This window comes from Musa acuminata, chromosome BXJ1-9 (genome assembly GCF_036884655.1).
Source record: "Musa acuminata AAA Group cultivar baxijiao chromosome BXJ1-9, Cavendish_Baxijiao_AAA, whole genome shotgun sequence".
Classification (NCBI taxonomy): domain Eukaryota; kingdom Viridiplantae; phylum Streptophyta; class Magnoliopsida; order Zingiberales; family Musaceae; genus Musa; species Musa acuminata.
In genome coordinates, this window is record NC_088335.1 from 46,250,572 (window position 1) to 46,271,568 (window position 20,997).

The window sequence follows — 20,997 nt, forward strand, 5'->3', positions numbered from 1 at the left end:
CGAGTTTTTACGCACCAATCTTTGCATGACAATGAGATTTTTTTTCTGTGAGAAATTCTGGGATTTTATTTTTCTATTGTTACTGCGCATGTGATGTTGCCCAACACATCTTTGGTCCAAGGCTAAAATAAAGATAACATCTACAAGTAATCATCAGCTTCATAAACCACTCACTTAATTGCTCTTACCTCAATTGCTACTCCAATTGATGTGTGGCATCATCGTCTTAGTCATTCATCATTCTCAGTTCAATAATAGATGTGTTCTTGTGACTCTCTTCCAACTTTTAAATCAAGTAGAACTGCAACTCATTGTGATGCTTACCTTAATAATAAAATTCATTGATTATCTTTTGAAATAATTTTCATATCTTACTCCAAATCATTTAAAATTATCTACACTCCAACCATTTCCTATTAATAATTTTATATTTTATATTATTTTTATAGATTAATTTACTAAATATACATGATTTTACTCTTTCAAATATAAATTTAAAGTCACCATAGTATTTACTCTATTAGAAAGATAATTTTTTTTTTCAATCTATCATTAAAATAGTTTACTCCAATAAAAAAGGTGAATACCAAGTTTTAACAATTTATCTCTTATCTTGTGATATATAATATCTCATGTCATCACCAGACACATCTTAGTTAACTTTATCGAATGAAAGCATTGATATATAGTTGAAACATTTTGTGTCATCACCAGACACACAATTTATCACACCCTTCTATACCAAGCATCAATGCCACTAACTTTTTTGTTAGCAACATTTCAAATTATAGTATACCTTATTAAATATATGCTCACCCCAATCCTACAACATCATTATTTAAAAAATAATTTCATAAAATCTTAAACTTTTAAAAACTTAAAGTATTTGATCATTTATGATATCCCTTACTATACCTCTACGCTTCAGATAAGTTAATATTAAGATTCAAGTGTTGTATTTTCATAGGATACTCTCTTAACTATAATGCTTTCCAATATTACGATCCTTAAACTCAAAAGATCTTTATATCATGTTATGCTATTTTTGTTGAGTCCACATTTTGCTTCTAAAATTGTATGCCTTCAACAATGCAAACTACTATAACAACCTTATATCATTGGATTCATATGAGTATATCTCAAGCTCCCTCAAAGACACCTCTCACCACATCAACTAGCAGCTCTTTTTTAGACTTTCACTCTCTTATCACTCTAGTTTAGGACCACCTTACCCTCTTTGAACTTCTTCATCTATTTCTCTACTAACTCACCTTGAAATGCCTGATAAAGTAACACCCTTGGTATAAAAAATGATGTCTTTATCTTCTCATCAGCCAAGTGACACCGAAGTACATTAGCCTAATCAGGTATTGTTAGTAACTCTTCACTAATTCTCATATCTCTAATATGATCCAATAATACCATCAAACCTAAATATCACATAACAACATGCTCAAAAAATGATATCTTTAAACCACGTCAAATCCTTGACCTCAATGCTACCATAAGCTCTCTACCTAAACCTACTAAACTCATAACTATTATCTATGCCTAAAAATCCTCATACTAGCACAAAATCATGTGTGAAGTATACGATGCCCTACTTCATAATTCCATATAGACCCTTATACCATTTCATCTTACACAAAAAATCATTAAGTATAAGTTGATCTTTCAAATTAAGTGATATCCAAATGGATCCATTACCAAATACGTTTAGTGGCCAAAAGGTTTCACTAATGATAAGATGTTGATTTTATAAAAATATTCAGTCTAGTTATTAAACTAATAATAATTCGGCTCATCTTGAGTTTGGTTATCACTCAAGGCCGGCATATACGCCAACTAGATGTTAATTATGCTTTCTTTTAGGGACATTAATTAAAATATCTTTATATAGTAACTTCCTGACTTCATTTATCCTCAGTATCCAAGCCATGTTTACAAACTATAAAAGCTATTTATAGACTTTGCCAAGCTCCAAGAGCTAGGTATACTGAACTTAACTTGTTTTTTACGTCAATTGGCTTCATCAACTCCAAGTTTGATATCTCTTTATTTCTATGATAACAAAATAAAAATACTACATATCTATCGATTTATATGGATGACATCATCATCATAAGTAATATTTCCATGAAGAGTAAATAATTTCTTAAACAATTAATAGATTGATTCTAATCTAGAAACCTTAAGCTATTTTTTAAGAGTAGAAGTAACAATTATATCTTCTGACCTTTTTTTGTCTTAGAAGAAGTATATTCAAAATCTATTATTAAAGATGAATATGTAAAATGCTAAAGAAGTCACTATCCCACTCTCCACTACTGAATCACTCAAATTATATAATGGCAACCTTACTAAGAGTCCTATATAGTACCAATAAGTACTTGATTTTTTACTGTATTTATCTCTCGATATCGTATTTGTAGTCAATAAACTATCATAAATTATGCATCGAGCCTCTATCATGCATTAGTCTGTACTAAAATGTGTTATGTAGTATCTCAAAGGAACTCTTGATCATATATTATTTTTTCGTAAACATTCATCACTTCATCTTCATGTCTTCATCGATGCTGATTAGGTAGGCAACACTGATGAGAAAACATTTACGTTATCTTATATTATCTTTCTTAAAGTAAATATAATCGGTTGGAGTTTCAAAAAATAGAATATAGTCACAAGATCCACTATTGAAGTTGAATATCGAGTTATCGCCACAATTGTTGCAGAACTCAATTGGGTCACAATTTGCTACACAAACTTGACATCATATCTCAATTCACTTTTAGAATATGGTATGATAATGTCGATGCCATCTATCTATCCACTAATCCGGTGTTCAAACTCACGCATAAAATATATTGTCATCAACTTTCACTTCATTAGAGATCAAGTTATTATATATCAACTATATGTTTCTCACATTTATACTTCTGACCAACTAGTACACTTTCTCGTAAAGCCTCTAGCTCACAAGATATTTAAATTATATTTCAGAATTTGAGTGATTAATTTGATTAGCATAGAGTTGAGAAAAAAATTTCCCTTAAAACCTGTATAATTACATATTATCTTAATAAATTAAGTTAATCTTTTTCGAAACAAATTCCTCTGTTCTAACATGTCCACTGAAAGACTTCTCCAGATCATCACTAACTCAATCACATGAACCTTGGATACCCTGGGCTCATCGACATGAGCCTTCGTATTTGATGATTCATCAAACTCCTCCAGGATCGAATAATGACTAATGATTCCTCCTTTTAACTACCAGCAGATCAACAACTGCAAAAATAGTTCATTATAGAAGCTGCATCCCTCAGCCATATATTTACATCCTACCAATATAATAATCATTAGAAATATTTTTTTTAGCAGATAATTTACAGTTTGCGTACTTGTACCGACTCCACTAGCAGTAATACCATTGGAATTTAGCTACCTTGATCAAAATCCAGCTTTGATCTTTGAGCAGACTCCATCATGCTCATGTTAGAGTAGTCTATATCCAGCTTCTTTGTAGCGTCAGCTGGCCTCTCCTTCTGCATGACTCCAAAACTGTGATAGAGTTTCTTGCCGCCGGACTTGGGATGAAGTTTCAAGCAAGTCACATACATTACCAACTCCACATAGTTACTTGTCACAGACATTTGAATAAGGTTTCGGAACAACCATATCAGACAATTTAGATTGACAATGATAGATTTTTTAATGTCTTTTCAGTCTGCAGATATCTTATTTTGTCATTATAATCCAACATAAAGATTTCTAATAATCATAATTAAGATATTGAGACAAGTCTTTGTTTTGAATCAACCATTAGAGTCTTTATCTTTGCAATACTCGACAAGAACAGAGCTATCCAAGTGGAAATCTCATATGTAAGAGGATAGCCCTCATACTTCTCAGGTAAGCCACAGAAATTCTTATCAGGGACTTGGACTTTGACTATTATTGGTCTTCATCTTCTTTCTTAATTAACACTCGTCAATCTTCCCATCTATTCCTCCCTCAAGCTTGGCTTGATCACATAGCAAACCAGTTTCAGATAGACCTTCCAAGTTCAAGATGGAGAAAGAAGCCACCATAAGAGTCTCACTCCATAGGAAGCAAAGTTCAATTGAGCCAAGCAATTCCTATGGTAGACTGACAATATAGTTGGTCTTTATCTTCTTCCTCTACTATTGTTGGTCTTAGCCTTCTCTTCTTCAAGCTTAGCTTGCTCACACAACAAGCAAGTTTACAGGTTGAGGGAGGGCAAGGAGTGCATGACAGCTTCTCTACGAATCATTCCTTTGATCTCCAGCTTCATCAGGGAGAGATGAGCCACCATAAGTCTTACTGTGTAGGTAGCATCCCCTTCTCATGGGAGAACCAGCCAGGTATCTCCAAGGTCACACCACAAGCAGAAGAGAATCACCTCAAGCTGCCGCCGCCACCATGCAAATCAGACAGCCCCATGTCCGCGGCGCATGGCCTACATGTTCCTCTCCCACCGTGCATCTTTCAGCCGCCGTCGCGGAGCTCGTCGAAGAAAGGTTTGAAGGAGGAGGACGACCCCTTCTTCGCAGCTTACATGGAGTGCACCAGAAACGTTCGGACGGAAGGGAGGAGGGGTTCGAGGAGGAGGAAGAGAGATGGTTTGATTGGGTTGTTCTCCTGTACGGGTAGCAGTGGAGTTAGGGAGAAGGCCATTGTGAGGCTGTCACAGCTTCCTGAAGTGAGAGAGTGATGAGAGGCTTGGAATCCATGGGGAACCTGTTGTGCTGATCCTGTGGTTCTTGCTCCATGAATCACCTTCTTCAGCAGTACTTTGGAAGTAGAAAGATTTATGCAGGTCGGAATGATAGATGTTATAGGTGACACGGTAATATTCTACTGAAAGCATAGTTATATTGATGAATACATGTAATGATATTGTACAAAGAGATTGCGCAATGACAGAAAATAATAAACAATATAATTTGTTGGTTATCTAAATGTCCATTGGTACTTGCAGGGAAAAAAAATGTATTTGAAACCTTATTGGCCAAATTCAACAAAGAGTCGCAACTTTTAGCTTTTTTCCTCAAGAGTGTCCTTTTTTTTATTTATTTTTTAGAATATTTTTTTTAGAAGATGATAGATTATTGTTAAGTCTCGTCTTGCCACTTGTGTCGTATCGTCTCGTTGTCTCAACCCTTGTTATTGTTTCGTCATCTTTGCTTTTAGTTCATAGCTATTGTTCTAGTGACTTGAGCAAGCAAGCGATCTCTCATAAGGACTTGTTAGGTAAGGTGAAAGATTCAACAATGCTAATACTAGAGTTAAAGGATGTTGTTGCCTGCACTAGCCATCAAGAGGGTGAGGACATAAGAAGTTGGTCCCAGCCTTGGGGTCAGATACTTAGTTGATTGGTGGCAGCATCGTAGGCGTGCGCGACCTTCTCATAATATTGAGGGTATCAAGCTATATACGATACTTCCTTCTTAGCTAGTAAATAAACCTCCTTGGTCACCTTCCAAAAGATATTGTTTATCTCGATATGACAAATTATGGACCCCAGGCATGTCACCATATCTCATACTCAAAGTCAGAACCCGTACCAAAATGTCACACGTTATGACATCCCACACATCTCATTCCGATAAATCCAGGACGTCAACACCCTCGCACGCAAGGTCAGAGCCCATGCGTGCTGAGATATTGTCCGACATATCCATCACCTCGAACCGCGTACGGTCCACCCTCATGCCATAATATAATAATCATTCGTGGATACCCATAGGGGGGAAGAAAAAAAGATTCATCTAACTTGCTCGTCGGAGGGGCCACGGCCGGGGATCACTTGACGAAGGTCTTTTTCTGCAGGAAAGCGGCTACCCACGATTCACGGGCACCCCAACCTCGAAAGTCGTCGATCGATGACCTCGCAGGTGAGTCATCGACTGTTCAGCTCCTATGCTGAGAAGCGCTGACCAAGAACCCGACATCGAGGGTCGATCGACGTCTCGACGTCCAGCTCAGCCAACGGAACACTCTCGACATTGACCCGTGGACCAGGCCGTGCTGACCAACGAGCCACGACACATTTGTTCACAAACAACAACGATCGACATAACAAAGATCAAGGACCATCTCATCTTTAAAAAATTTAAAAAGTGTTTTATAAAAATAAAAAAATAAAAAAATTGAGATTTATTTTTTGTTTTCGGAGAACTTGCCCAACCTTATTTTTCATTTAATTTAGCTACATGCGTTTTCCTATAATGGAGGTCGGAACAATGGCTTATGAGAACGGCCCATGAAACCCAAGCAAAATGGGACTGCTTGGGTTTATGTCTACAGAGAATTATTGATGACAGAGAATTATTGATGATTTATTTTATAGTTGACAGAGAATTATTGATGATTTATTTTACAGCATACAAAATAGTTTTGGACTTCGGTTTATGTCTACTCATATCAGTGCTTCTTTCATATTTTATTATTGTATATTATAAATATTTATTTTTCTCCTGAATGTAAGTGTTCCTCATTTTCAATTTGTATTTTATATATATATATATATATATATATATATATATATATATATATATATATATATATATATATATGACGTGTCCTATCAAAATGGGTCCATGATCACGTGATCCGGGAGCAAGACCAGGTGATCCATCATCCCTGATAGCGAAGTGACATTGCTGTCCTCTTACACAGGTAAATAGATGGCTGTGATTGAAACAAGTCACTTGATTTGTGTGGCACAGCGTTCCCAATTGTGACTCAAATTGACTGCTTTGATTGAATTTATTAGCTCAATATGAAATTAGGCTGTGGTTTTGGCAGACTTAAGAGATCAAACTTGCTTAAAAGTCTCAGATTATGGCATCTAATGTTATCTAGAAATATACTTTCTGGGCTTCAAAATTATTTGGTGGCACATTGTGGTCTTGCAGAAAGTCAACATGCAAGAAAAGTCAAATGATCTGCACTGAATTCAAAGCACTAATAAGTCTTCGACCTCCCATGTAATGCAAGCCTTCACAACCTGAATCCAGGATTATAACTTGTGGATTGTAGGAGATCTGAACAAGATGCTGTCCCTGTTTTCTGTTGATATAAATCCAAAGCTTCTCTTGTTTGTCTTATTGGAAGACTTATAGCATGTTCTAGAGATTGATGATGTGAGATGATGGTAAGATTATTTCTTTATAAATTGATAAATCGATTCTGAGTTATAAAATTATATTTTTTATATTTATTGTTCATGTTGATCATTCCTAAATCCTGTATTGGTAGAGCATAATCTATTCTTTAGTAATGTGATGTGAAGTGTGAACATATCAAATGAATGATAGTCTCTACAGCTGACCTTATCCAACACAGTGGCCACAAATCATCGGAAAGGCAGACATTTCTGCCACATGTTCAAGCAAATTAATTGCAGGAAAGAAATTGTTGAACCAAACCAAAGATAAAAATCCCAACAGTGTCTGGCCATGCTATTTAAATCCCCCCCCCACTATTCAACCATTCCTCACCAAATCCATCAGAAGCTTCTCCTCTCTCTCTCTCTCTCTCTCTCTCTCTCTCTCTCTCCCCTATCCAATCTTCCTAAATCATCATAAAACATGTCCAAGAAGATCATGGTTGTTGTGTTCATTGCTCTCCTCCTGTTGTCCTTAGCTCATGCAGGCAGGCCAAACCCAATGGATCCAAAGAAGAGCAGTCTTCAGGTACACCTTGTTCTTTGATTCTAGTCATTCCATCATCTTACAGGTTTCTATCATCAGCATCATCATTATTATTATTGCAGGCTGTTGAGAAGGAGATGGGTGGTGGGAGAATGGAAGGATGTGAAGGAGCTGGGGAGGATGAATGCTTGGTGAGGAGGACCCTTGCTGCCCACACTGACTACATCTACACCCAGGAGCACCATTAGGGACTTGTAGGATAGCTTACAACTATGCTGCGTGAGTGGGGATTCCTAGTGTCTGGGTTTCTTTGGCTTCTTCTTCTCTAGGAAGTTTGGAGAGACCATGTAAATCACTTCTCATCCTGCTGTTCCTTTGTTGTTCACATGGTTATAGGTTTTTCAATGGATTGAGTGATATATACAGTATATGCACATCATCGATTGACATCATGCAGGTGCATGCAATATCAAGTATCGAATCGATCGGTATCGATTTAAGCTCAACCTTCTTCACTGTATCTCCTTGTTCTTCGTACTTGCTTAGAACAGTGACCATCCTGTGCCTGCTTCTGCAAACATAAATCTCTCTCTCCCTCTCTCTCTCTCTCTCTCTCTCTCTCTGAACTCTCAACGAGGAAATCACTAAGCTTTCAACAACAATCTGAAAGCTTGCAACTCAGAAAATATCATTTGGCATGCTGCCTGTTGTTTGCCACCCTGCATGCTGAGCTTCCTTCTGCCTTAACTCTTATGCGCAAATATTGATGTTGCAATTGTTTCCGGTGATTAATCTCTTACTTTACCAATTTGTTAGATATCAAAATTTTTAGAGCATGCATTTCTAAAACAATTCACTTCTAGAAATATTATTTTTAACTCTTCTTTTTTTTTTTTGAGATTTATATGCCAAAATTAGTATCAAAGTGGATGATTTAATCACAACCAAGATTATTAGTTGAGTTATGGATTATATATATATATATATAATTAATCAGGGTAAACATTTGTCTGATCTAAGTATTATAAAAAATAAAATTAACCATGTTAAGCCATTGAAATCCTCACAAGAACAGATGTATTATAAATGATGAAGCTGAAAGGTAGCAAATGGACAAATGAAGAGAGCCATCAATTGTTGTTATACTAATTGACAAGTTATGCAATTAGAGATGATGCATATCAATGTGAAAGTAAATATTAAAACATAGCATCATTTCTCATTTCACACTAAAATGATACAATTGGAGACTTAGTATAACACCCACAGGGTAATGTAGACATCATTCTTGATGTCATCTTAAGATCTTTGAAAGGGACTCAAATGAAATGGTCATCATCTCCAAAGTGTTCTTGTATCAGATTCTTGGCCTTATATCTCTCTTGATGAACTGTTAAAAGGTCAACGGAATTTAGCAGCAAATGGAGAGGTGAAAAGAGTATATGTTTGACTATGGGAGGATCACCAATTAGGTGCTATGAGGTTTTCTGATTTCAAGACATGATCATGAAAATATAACTATTGTGAACTTGGCAACAATACATTATGGGAGTGAGGTCATTGACTAAGATTCAATACAAACTAAAAGATCAGAATAGAATCTTAAATGTGTGGCATTTTCTTTCGAAAAAGAAAATATCTATTTTGTTAAATGGTTATATACATTGTCTAAGAGAAATATATGGTTGGATATGGCCATGGCTGTGCTATGGAACATCTGAAAGTTGAGTTCAGGGAGAACAGCAAGGGAAGAGTGCATGGACAATCAAGGGAGTAAATGCATACCAACTAGACTTTGCTTCAGTTAGGTTCCTCTGCCATTTTTACCTATACAACAACTGTGGCCACATGACCATGCAACTATTGTGTTCCTATGGCAGTGCTCTGCTCATTGTTCCCCCTGTGATTTTTTCTTTAATTCAGAGAATTTCCTCCTCTAATTTCAGTTTGAGTGAATTTTCAGAACTAAGTGTAAACTATCTGATTGACAAAGATAATGAGAAAACAAAATGAAGAAATCTAGTGATTGTTTAAGAAAATATAAACCACAATCATGTTATTTCTAAGAACAGTTTCTCATGATCACAAACAGTCCAGCCATGATATCTGCTCTTGGGAAATCCTTATATGACATACCCAGAATTCACCAAATGTGTTTATAGTTCAGCCTTCCAAAGTATGAACTGACATGGTATTTATTGTATCCATTTCAGAAAGGTACTAAAAAATAATCTCAAAGTTAATAATAATGCAAGATGTGAAACTAATAGAGCAGTAAACCAAGCTGACACTAAAAGCAGAAAGAAAAAAGACTTTTAATGGCATGGCATATAGGTTGTACATTGTTTTTACAGTAAGCACCTGGAAAACCTAGGAAAAATGATGTGTATAAAGATCAGGACTCACTCAGTGAACTGACAAGTACTCTTAATGCTAGTAAAGCAACAAATAATCTCAAAGTCTAAGTAAATCTGCTTATGTGAAAATGTTAATTTTTCGACAGCAAAAATATCCATGCATCTCATTTGGGAAGCATTTTTTCTATTAATTTCAAACATAGTTGCAGAATTCAGCACAATTCAGAACCATGCATCCTTTCACACTTAATGATGCACTTTTTAAGAGAGGAAGAAATTTGAAAAGGCAGAAAGCCTCATAAACCATGTCTCTGATCTCACCTCTGCTGCCTCCAAATCTTCTCTCTCTCAGACATTTTTTATCCAAAAAAAAAAAGAAAATAAAACATGATACAGGAACATGATATCAAGTGTCTGCTATGCAGCAGAGATACCAAAACAGATACATTTGGATAGTCCAAGTTTGGCAAACCATGGAAAGCAAGATATATGATGTTGCAGTAATACATATACAAAGGATATGGATCTTATTTTATATGTGACAGAATTAAAGTTGCTGAGTTCACCAAATTAAATAGCCAATCATTTAATGGACCAAGAGACTAGTTTCAGAAGAATCTTGTGCATCACTTTGTGGCCCTGCTTTGGCATCTTTGCATGTTGTGAGCCACCATCGACAAATGGAGGCTCATGTGAATCCCAATCAGATGCCAAAGATTAATGATCTTGGCGGCCCTACTTTGGCATCTATAATCATGCTTGAAGGGTTCCACCATCATTCAAATGCCCAGGATTAGCTTTTCTAAAGTCATGTCCCTTCTTATGAATCTGTTGAATCTAAGTTCTCCCATGGGCCACAAGGATTATTTAACTGTTGAATCAACTACAAAAAGCCATAATTTAATTCAAACATACTCTCTCAGTTGTTATTGGTTGTCTTTAGTTGTTTGCTAAGCTTGATTAATTGATCTGTGATGTTTAGATCAATTATTATCATACAAATATTGATGTTACAGTTAGTAAGTGTTATTCAAGCTCTTAGGATGAAATAGATAGGAAGCATAAAGGAGTTCTGAACTCATTAGATTCACTGCTTTCATTTGCAGAAGTTTAACACCATTATCCATCAAATCTGAAATCAGCCACAGGTAATGCTTTTGTCATTAAATAGTTATGGAACTTCTGCAACAGTTATCATGAAGCGAAGCTTTTGTTGGCTTATACATGAACCTGATGACACTTTAATTGGTATAAGGTCTTGGTTGTGATGATTGAAGGTGTTAATGATCCTCAACAGTCTGATATTTCTAGTTATTCTCTTATTTTCTATAATAATTTGTCTAAAAATTAGAATATCTTATTTTAGTTGCTACCTTTTCATGTCATCGAGAAGAAGATGCTAAGGTGGATACATTGAGTTACTCGAAAAGATTAAAAAAATATTTTCATTCGTGAATAATTAATATATATATATATATATTGTAAAAGAAAAAAATGATGAAGAATCATTTTGGATGATATAAATATAGGTATTATGGTTAGACAATATGGGAGATAATTAATATTAATAGTAGATGAAGAAAAGTGAAGAAATTAAAAGGATTTTAGTAGAAATTATAAATAAAAATTTAGATTCGATAGTAAAAGATCCATCAAATAATTGTCATATTATAACTTATCATTATTGTATTTCTAAACTAAATAATGATAATAACAATTTTCTGATCTGACTAATATTAATAACTATAGAATGTTGCAGGAAGAGTCATCTAATTCACATGATCCACCTCCCAAACCTTCAAAGTTGAGGAGGTGTGATGCTCTGATGGGTGGGGCGCCTACCACTCTTATCATTCTGGTCTACAGCCGAAAGACTTCCTGCAACACCTTGTGGGCAAGAAGAAGTGCAGGTGGGAAGCCATGGACTCTCATGGCCCTTCACTTTATTCCGTGTCCCGGTGTCGGCGTCGTCTTACCTCTTGTGGATAGGAACAACTGAGGAATAATGGAGTCCAGAAAGGTGTAGGTCTTATGTAAATTAATGTGAACTGCTAAGGCTCAAAAGCTAAAAGACTTCATCCTTTCTTTCCGGCCTTTATGTTGGAAAGCCAATGATCACGGATCTGATCAATGTTGTTTCGACGCCATGGATTAACCTTATGCATGATAGAAGCAATGACGATGGTAGGCTTAGTGCAACTGAAGTAGATTTACTTTGAATTCTGGGACATATGTCCACACAAGATAACCCATGGCTGAGTTAAACATTTGAGATTAGCTTTAGCTTTCTTCATCCTCCTTGAGAGAGACGACATGTCGGCTATAATATATACGTATGTATAGATGGTGCCACTATGTGTTGGCAGCGAAGTGTTGAGACTTGGGTCCAATGTTACGTGCCGACGGGAGTCTGCTCCAATATTACTCTTTATTATTTACCCTAATATTATCATAATTTGCCCAAAAATATGTAACTTGTGGTTTCTATAAACATCTAACTAAGCTTCGATCAATCTTTCATATCGTAAATGGATCACAAGAGAACAAACAGTAAGGGGATAAGTATTCTTTTTCGTACGTCAAACAGTAAGGGGAACAGCTTAAACATGTGAATATGATTGCATCAATATCATTTCTTGAGAGAGAAAAGAAGAACAGTGCATATTTGCGGTCACAGAAGTCACCGCTCCTTTATTACGGCATGCCGGCCTCTCTCTCTCTCTCACTCTCTCTCCCTTTCTCTCTCTTTCCACTACTTGGGTTAATAAAACCAACCCTTTCCAGCCATAGCTCATCCAAAACACAGGAGTATCAACGATAAGGAGAAGGGGAGCAACGGAGAGAAAGAAACAAGGCGAGCCATGAAGACAACCGCTCTCATTTTCTTCTCCCTACTGCTGGCCGCCGCTGTGGCTAGCCGCGACCTTGACAAGAAGAAGGCCGAATCCTCCAAGGACAGCGCGGGCCCCGCCACCTACATCCCGGGGTACGGGGCCGACCCCGGCGGGTTCTTCGGACCCGGCGGGGGGTTCAACATGCCAGGAGGGTTCGGCGGCGGGTGGGGCGCGGGATACGGCGGGCCCGGAGGCGGGTATGGCCACGACGGCGTGGTCCTGCCCTCGGTGGTGTGCTCCGACAAGGGGCCGTGCTACAAGAAGAAGTTGACGTGCCCCGCCAGTTGCTTCACGTCCTACAGCCACTACGGCAAGGGTGGTGGCGGCGGCGGTGGTGGCGGAGGCTGCACCATGGACTGCAAGAAGCACTGCGTCGCCTACTGCTGAGGCTTTTCTCCTCACATTCCGCCCTCTATACGTCATAACATCAATATTATGTATACGTATGCTGATCTCATGTACGAGTGGTGTGTGATGAAGCAGTATGGCTTGGTGTTCCAAATATAAAAGATATAAATCATGAATGATATGATATATAAACAAGATATGTAGACGAATAAGGAGGGCTCTACATAGTTTGATATAAATATACGTGTAAGACTATCAGTACTGCAAGTGTTTTATTGTGTTTACCCATATCTTTTGATGGAGAGTTCAAATACTTCTCGTCCATCTTTTCTCATGCTTTCACATATACATATATATATATATATATATATATATATATATATATATATATATATATATATATATATATATATATATATATATATATATATATATATATGCTCTCCCGCGTAATCATCGATTGGAGTACGATCCTTTGGCTCCTGTCCACCTCGATTTCTAGGAGGGTCACACAAGTCAATCGCAGTGTGTATTAATCCTCGACGACAAAACTCATCCCTTAATTTCCTCTTTCATTTGTGTCACCTATCGCAAGCGACCTGTCACCCTCCATAATTTTGGGAAGCGAACTGTATGGGGCATTAATCCTAAGCGACATTGTCTTGTCTCCTTTTTGCAATACAGGAGACCATTTCAAGTGACATTAATCTCTGAAATTGGAAATCATCCCCTACTTATTCCATATAGACACTGATAAACGACGCTCTCACAATCATCCTTCCCTAATGTTACCCTTGGATAAACGTGTTCACAAGTCGTCGACATAAATGAACCCTTGGACGATATGAGGAGCTTTTTGACAAACTACCGACCATACTCCATCAACCACTCAAGTATAAAAGTCAATCCCAAAACTTAAAAGGACAAGCACATCTACTATTTCTACCTCCCAATTGATTTTACCATCGAAGAGGCCGAGTCGAGAACATCCCCCGACGTTAACCGCTTATGCAAAGACTTCGACGAGATTAAAGTGTACCTTAAAACGATACCAAATCTATCTACGGTGAATAAGCAACACATTGAGATCATGTCAACCAAACTACTTCTCACTCCAATCTCCTCATGTGATCTCCCATGCGCCTTTGTGCTTACGCTTTCGAAATCAAACCAAACCGTATCGACTATAATATGTAATATTAGTGTCATCGATGTCCACTCATCCTAACACCATTCTCTTTATCTCAGTAATGTAGGATAATAATACATGACAATTGATCGAACTTGGTATTTCGCTCAATCGTCACATATCAATAATTCACAATTTCAATGACTATCATGCATCCCTAAAACACAAACTTCTCGGTCGTAGAGGGATACACTATATCTAGCTAATTTGATGGTGTCCGTATAAAACAATTGGGAGTTTGGTTGAATTAGCACCAATGTCCAAAATTCTAAGGACGATTCAAAAATTTTATCTATTAGGGTCGAATCAAAAGAGAAATTAATTTTTTATTTATATATATTTTTTGTAAAATTCTTGACCTTCCTTTTCTTGTCTTGGCATAATTATATATATCTCTTTATAACAGAGTCATCTTATCTTAAATAATTTTTTTCTCATTTTATTCTCCATCCAAGTCATATTTATTCATTTATTTTATCATTTATGAACACTGATAAAAGATATATTTATTTATCTATATTTACTGGTAAATACTCCACATAAAGCATCGACTATCGATCATGCAAAATTGGCGCTGACCACAATGTTGAAACCGTAAAGGTCATCTTCTTGTTGTGTTAAGCCATGGTTTCGGTCAATGGGCTGTTCAGCCCATATGACGACCATTGGATTCTGGGCTGAGCTTTGCGGCAGTACTGCCGAAGCATCTGTGCAGCACCGGACCCTGTAAACCTTCGCCTGCGCCAGTGGCGGCGGTGGGATGGGCTTCTCCCACGGCTTTGCCCGCGTCTTCTCCGGGGAGGAGGTGGGTAGTGATTCCAGAAGAGAAGGTCGCTGCGCGGCCAATGTTGGAAAGAGATGGATCAGGTGGTGTGGACGGAGAAAGCTGAGAGATCACCGTCACGAGGTGCATCGGCGCTGACACGATCACGTAAGCGCCGCGGCGGCGGCGGCGGCGATGGTCATAGCAAGACTGCCGAGTCCCCACGTCATGCATCGTCAAAGTGCCACATCACTGACCGTCAATTATTTCTTCCCACCTTTTTTTATGATGACCACGCAAACAAAGACTCGACTTTTCGATCTTCCAGAATAACACGAGATGAACTCATAATAATACGTACATGGCTTCTGTCAAGCTACGTATCGCCATCTCCTCATTGCAACACATCCGGCCATGGCATTTCGACCTCTTCAAGTGAAAGAATCACCGTCAGCATATCATATGGTCTCTTCCTAGTAGTCAACAATAGTTAATGGCTCGCAGTGTGGGAGCGACGCCTGTAATTGAGCGTAGCGTCACAGAAGTCTCTTCTTTTCTGTGTGGTAATCTCATCTTAGCTCCACAAAAATGTGACAGAGATAAAGCCTCTGATGAGAGAGATATTAATTGTTGATGAGAGAGATATATATAAAGGAAAATACTTTAGATATAAAAAAAAATCGAATTTACGTGAAAGGGTATATAAAAGGTATAGAATTTTGATTTGGAGGTAAATCACGAGAGAATCGTTGATTTTTGGGTTCTGAAAGCTTCTCTTCCTCACCCACAATGTTATCTATATTGTACTAAAGTGGAGCTGTAGCTTGCAAAACTGGGGGCGGCGAGGAGTCGGTGTGGCTTTTCGGAAGCCGTGGTTTGGGGTACTGCTCTTTCGAATCCCGCCAACTCGTTCGTGCTTATCCTCATCCCTTCACATCCAAAAGGAATCCTCAAAACCTGTCTTGATCCCACACAAAGAGCCTCCTCTTTTCTATATTAATCCAGCCACTTCATGCCCCGACTCTTTCTATGCTCTCTCTTGCTTCTTCCACTCTCTCGTCTTCTACAGTTGTGTAACAAGAGCTTTCAGTAATGGGCACGTCGAGCCGGCTCGGGCGCTGCATGAAGGCGCCGCTCCGAATGCTGTGCCGGGCGCGCGACATGTACGTGCGCGGCCTCAACGCCTTCGCTGACCACATGCAGCATGGTGCGGCGATGGCGTACCCGGCGATGGCATCGACAAACTACAGCTTCACGCCGGCGAGGGCTAGCGCGGGAGACGACGACGACCTCAGGGAGCTGATACGGGCTGCGTCACTGGCCCGGGCCCGCACGTTGCCTCGTCGGGCGGCGCCGGCGCCGGCGGTGCGCAAGAGCCAAAGCATGGCCATCGGAAGGATCGACGAGGACAAGCCGTGTCTCAGCTTCGATGACGACGTCGAGGTCGGGTCGAGCTTGGTGTTCGCTAGGAGGAGCAGGAGCTGTGTAGCGGGAGGAAAGAGGAGGGCGAGGTCGTTTGTGTGATGGCCAAGGACGAGGTTGCCTGTGTATATATTGGATCTGTAAGAATGGTTGATTAGGAGAAGGGATTAGGTTGTGCTTTGATCTGTGCCTTGTCTCGAATGCTTTGGCTAAAGTTCGGCTAGAATGTAGACGAAGATGTGGTGGTTTTGTTTGATGCTTTCGCCCAAACAGGGATGCAATGACTAATGTCTCGAAGCAATCACCTTCATAACGTGATTTTAATTTATATTCTAAGATCATATCATTCATTATATCTAAGATCTTAAGCTTGCAGATGAGACATGATTTTAATTTACATATCAACCAAGCAGTCTGAAACAACCATCGCTCTGTTCGTCAGAGCACAAAACACAACCAAATTCAGGTGAAACAATCTCCAGGAAGATTTAGTGTTGTTCGACGACGTTGAGCTGAGTGAGAAGGAACTTCTTTGGAAGATGGGGAGTCTTCTTCTTTCCTTACTCCGCTGCAAGTCGACTGCTTCCATCTCATTATAATGAGTAGGCATGAACAAGTGAATCACCATTCAACTCAATAGCCATTGATGGAATCGAAATCTAAGGGTAAAGAGGGTTCTGAACATGAAAGAATTCAAAGAATCTCTTTTCTCACCGGAAAAGACACATGCATCCCCCAAACTTCACACAATGGGAAGGCCTTTACGCTTAAGAATCTGTGACTGGGTGCACAATGGTCAATATTGGCGTCTTTGACTCCTTCAACCTTTGCTTCCATTACATGGTTTATTCCACAACTGAGTTGGTGTTGGTCTAGAAGGTCAACTTTCTTCTGTCCTGAAGACTCCTTTCTTGTCCTCCAGAATGGAGAAGATCAAATTTCTAGTAGATTTCACTGTATACGGACACCATTTAGTATACACATATGTCAGGTTTTCTTAGGGAAGGATGAGGTAGCTGGTCCATCAATTAATCAAAAGAAAAGACAAGATGTGATACAGAAGAGAAGAGGAAGAAACACAGAGAAAACAAGAGGCAAAAACAGTCATTTATGCTTCAGATTTTGTTTTATTTGCCTGTCACAGAGTTGCCAAGAAAAATATGTGATGGAGAAGCTTAAAGTATTATTTGCCTCTCTGTTGTTACCTATCTTGTGCTCGAGTTGGTCCCAATGGCCTCCCACCATTAAATGCTGCAAGTAAACTGTTGGAACTGAACCGAAAAGGTTGTTCTTGTAGATAGATAGATGTGTGGGTATGTGGGTGCATTAAAGCAAAAAGAATATGAGAGTTATTACATGCAACGGAAGATTTTTGTTGCTCTCTCTCTCTCTCTATCTCTCTCTCTCTGCAAAATTGTTTACATTCTGGAGTCTCATCTTTTCTTCCAGACGAAGCAGAGGAGTGGAAGAAGAGGCATGGCACCGACTATGGTACTCAAGGTTGCAGAACAAGTTGCTTACAAGTACAGCAAAAAGAGCCCCAAGTTTGGATCCATCTGGGAAGACACTAATAGCTTTGCTGACCAAAAAAACTCGAAGAGTGAGATGCTTCTACAGTTGTAGTATTTGCAGGGGCAAATTCTTTTGTTTACTGCAAAATAAAGATGTCATCCACACACAGTGATGAAATCAGAGGATTGATTCCAATTAGGTAGAAAGCAAGAAATATAGAGAGAAAAAAACAACAGTGATTTTGGGGCACTTTGCATCAGTATGGCCACAGGAATCCACAATTGAATTGATCAATTTGTGTTTTTTCCCCTCAAAATTCTTTAAAATTATAATCCTTAGGTTGAAAAAGCACAAAAAAGATTCAAGAAGAATTTTTTATTTGATCTGTATACAGATAGAACCAAGTGGAGCAGAATCAAGTGCTCTCCTTCATGGAACTCATTTTGATGTAGTTGTTGAATCTACACTAAAAGGGAATAATTTTGTTTCTTCCCCTACAATTATTATGATCATATATCTGAACTCTAATTCTTTGGTTACAAAAGAAGATTTTAATCTATACAGAGGAGAGAACTTACTGAGGCTGAATCAAGTCCTCCCCCTTCTTTTTTCTTCATTAGATCGCTAAATGATTCATTGCTCCTTCTTCGCCTCGAAGAATTCAGCTTTGTTCTGATAGTGATGATGATGGCCACCGAAATGGTGGCTGCTGCCGTTGTCATCCTCCAAGCTTTCGCCTTTCTTTCTCCTGACCACCGTCTTGACGTAGCAGTCGACGAAGAGGAGCAGCAGCGCGGCGTTGAGAACCGAGTTGACGACCCAGGCGCCGATGCCGTTGCACCCGCCCTTGGCGAAGTGGAGCAGGAGGAACCCCAGGTGGCACACCGCGTTGCAGCCAGTCAGCGCCACCTGGCAGGCGAGCACGAGGACCGCCCCGCTCCGGGCGGCCGCGGGGAGGCCGACACCGACCCAAAAGCGGTAGCTGAAGACGACGGCGTGGACGAGGGTGGCGGAGAGGATGGCGACGACCTGGAAGGACTGGGAGAACTCGAGCCAGAGGAAGGACATGCAGACGAGGGCGGAGTGGCGGAAGACGCTGGGCAGGGCGCCGCGGCGGCGGCGGAGGATCAAGAGGAAGGTGCGGAGGAGGTGGAGGAAGCGGGAGAGGTAGAAGGCGTAGGACCAGAAGAAGACGCGACCGGAGGGGCGGGTGCCGAGGGGGAAGCAGAGGAGCCATTCGAACGCGGTGGTGCGGAAGCGGCCGCGCCACCACCAGCGGGCGTCGCGGATCTCGGCGGCGGCGGAGATGAGGAGGCCGAGGAAGATGGCGGCGGAGGCCAGGGCCATGGCGAGGGAGTGGAGGGCGGGAAGGGGCCCCAAGGGGATTGGCCGACTCCGGCGGAAGAGGCGGAGGAAGAGGTCGAGGGCGAGGGCTAGGGCGGCGTATGCGGCGAGGGAGGAGACGAGGAAGGACCAGGTGGCGCCCCAGGAGTAAACGTGGCTCCACCGGAACCCCACGATGGCCGGCTGTTCCGCCAGCCAATACGTTATCCCCCGATTCCAGCCATCACCGACGTTCCCCATCATCATGAACGATGGAATTGGATATCGCAACCGGCCTCTCTCTCTCCGTTGGTTGCTTCTGCCTTAATTTGGCGTTGGGTAAAACAACATCGATTGATATATAGCAACCAGGGGTAGCGATGGGATACCATATTCCACGGGGACGCGTCAAGGTCATCGAGCTTCGATGACACGTGACTCGTCAACGTACGTATGACATGGCATGACACGATGTTATCGATCCAATCACGAGCCAGTTCCCATGGGGACGAACCGAACCAACGTGGCGGCGTATTCTTAACGGCCAAGCTCTTTGTGAAGGGGCGTGTCCATTGGTCAACCGGTCTACAAACCCGGGCCCCACCCTTACGGCCCACAGCTGACCGTAGACAAAGGTGGTGAGAATAACCTTCTTGAAAGGCACGGGTTATTACCGAACCGTCCTCTTCTAATTCCACCCCGTTCTTTTTTAGGTCTACACCGACCCGAGTCGGCTCCATCGAACCGGATTGGACACGACTTTTTTTACCGTTTTGTAAATATAATTAATACATATGTGAATCATATAATATAATCCATAGGCTAAAAAAAGGATATCGTCGACAAGAGGATAATATAATAAATGGGGGACAGAGGAAGAACACGATGGAAATCAAAAGTGGTGGAGTGGGTATCGGTCGGTCCTCAGCAGGTGTTTGTGCTTTAAGATTAGGGGGACTTGATGAGTATGAATGCAGGCCAATCATGTGTCATGACAACAAGATGGAGGCTTTTCTGATGTGCTTCTCTGACCTAAGCATGCATAATATTTTCAAAAAAATAAAAATATGAAACACAATTTTTTTTTTGTGGAATGTTTATGATGGGGATTATTGTAAGAATAAATTTGTGGTTAAGGTTAATAAAGGAAAAGAAATATAAAAAGTATTTATAGTGATAATTAATAACTTAGAAAGTAATAATTGGGGAATAAAGGAATTAAGAAAAAAATAAGGAAATAAAAGATATTTTCTTTTTCTTTTCCACATTCCAATCAAGTGATGTGCTATGTTGTATATGTTAGTCTAGAAAAATTCTTGGATGTGTGATTCAATGCAAATAAATAGTATCTACAAAAACTGCATATATGAGCTCAATAACATACTGATGGAACATTTAGAAGAATGCACAAAAGAATTATTTTCATGTTATTCTATTATTCACTTTATTGTGTGAGGTCATATAATGTTATTTGTGGGGAAGTGAAGCTAGGAATTAAATAATTGTT

The 20,997-nt window shown here is 39.6% G+C and overlaps 3 protein-coding genes and 1 non-coding gene across 5 annotated transcripts; 3 read left to right on the top strand and 1 right to left on the bottom strand.

The window, feature by feature from the left end:
- The first annotated feature begins 7,481 nt into the window (after positions 1 to 7,481).
- Positions 7,482 to 8,040, top strand: LOC103999100 (uncharacterized). The gene is made up of 2 exons (XR_010480085.1): positions 7,482 to 7,724; positions 7,805 to 8,040. It is a non-coding gene; the product is annotated as an uncharacterized LOC103999100 (transcript).
- Positions 8,041 to 11,013: 2,973 nt separating this feature from the next.
- On the top strand, positions 11,014 to 13,565 carry LOC135594398 (glycine-rich cell wall structural protein-like). Of its 2 annotated transcripts, XM_065084779.1 has the most exons (2): positions 11,014 to 11,089; positions 13,106 to 13,565. In XM_065084779.1, the coding sequence occupies exons 1-2, from the start codon at positions 11,014 to 11,016 to the stop codon at positions 13,318 to 13,320; spliced, it is 291 nt and encodes a 96-aa protein (XP_064940851.1). In that variant the 3' UTR covers positions 13,321 to 13,565. The 2 variants fall into 2 exon arrangements, with proteins under 2 accessions (XP_064940851.1, XP_064940850.1); XM_065084778.1 differs by lacking the exon at positions 11,014 to 11,089 and having other exon boundaries at positions 12,806 to 13,565.
- Positions 13,566 to 16,325: 2,760 nt separating this feature from the next.
- Positions 16,326 to 16,757, top strand: LOC103999102 (uncharacterized). The gene has a single exon (XM_009420758.3). The coding sequence runs from the start codon at positions 16,326 to 16,328 to the stop codon at positions 16,755 to 16,757; it is 432 nt and encodes a 143-aa protein (XP_009419033.2).
- Positions 16,758 to 17,963: 1,206 nt separating this feature from the next.
- LOC135593839 (fatty acid elongase 3-like) lies at positions 17,964 to 19,823 on the bottom strand. Its single transcript, XM_065084147.1, has 2 exons — positions 18,746 to 19,823; positions 17,964 to 18,306 (listed from the first exon to the last, which is right to left on the bottom strand). Exon 1 carries the CDS (start codon positions 19,755 to 19,757, stop codon positions 18,801 to 18,803), a length of 957 nt encoding a protein of 318 aa, XP_064940219.1. The 5' UTR covers positions 19,758 to 19,823; the 3' UTR covers positions 17,964 to 18,306; positions 18,746 to 18,800.
- Positions 19,824 to 20,997: the final 1,174 nt, after the last annotated feature.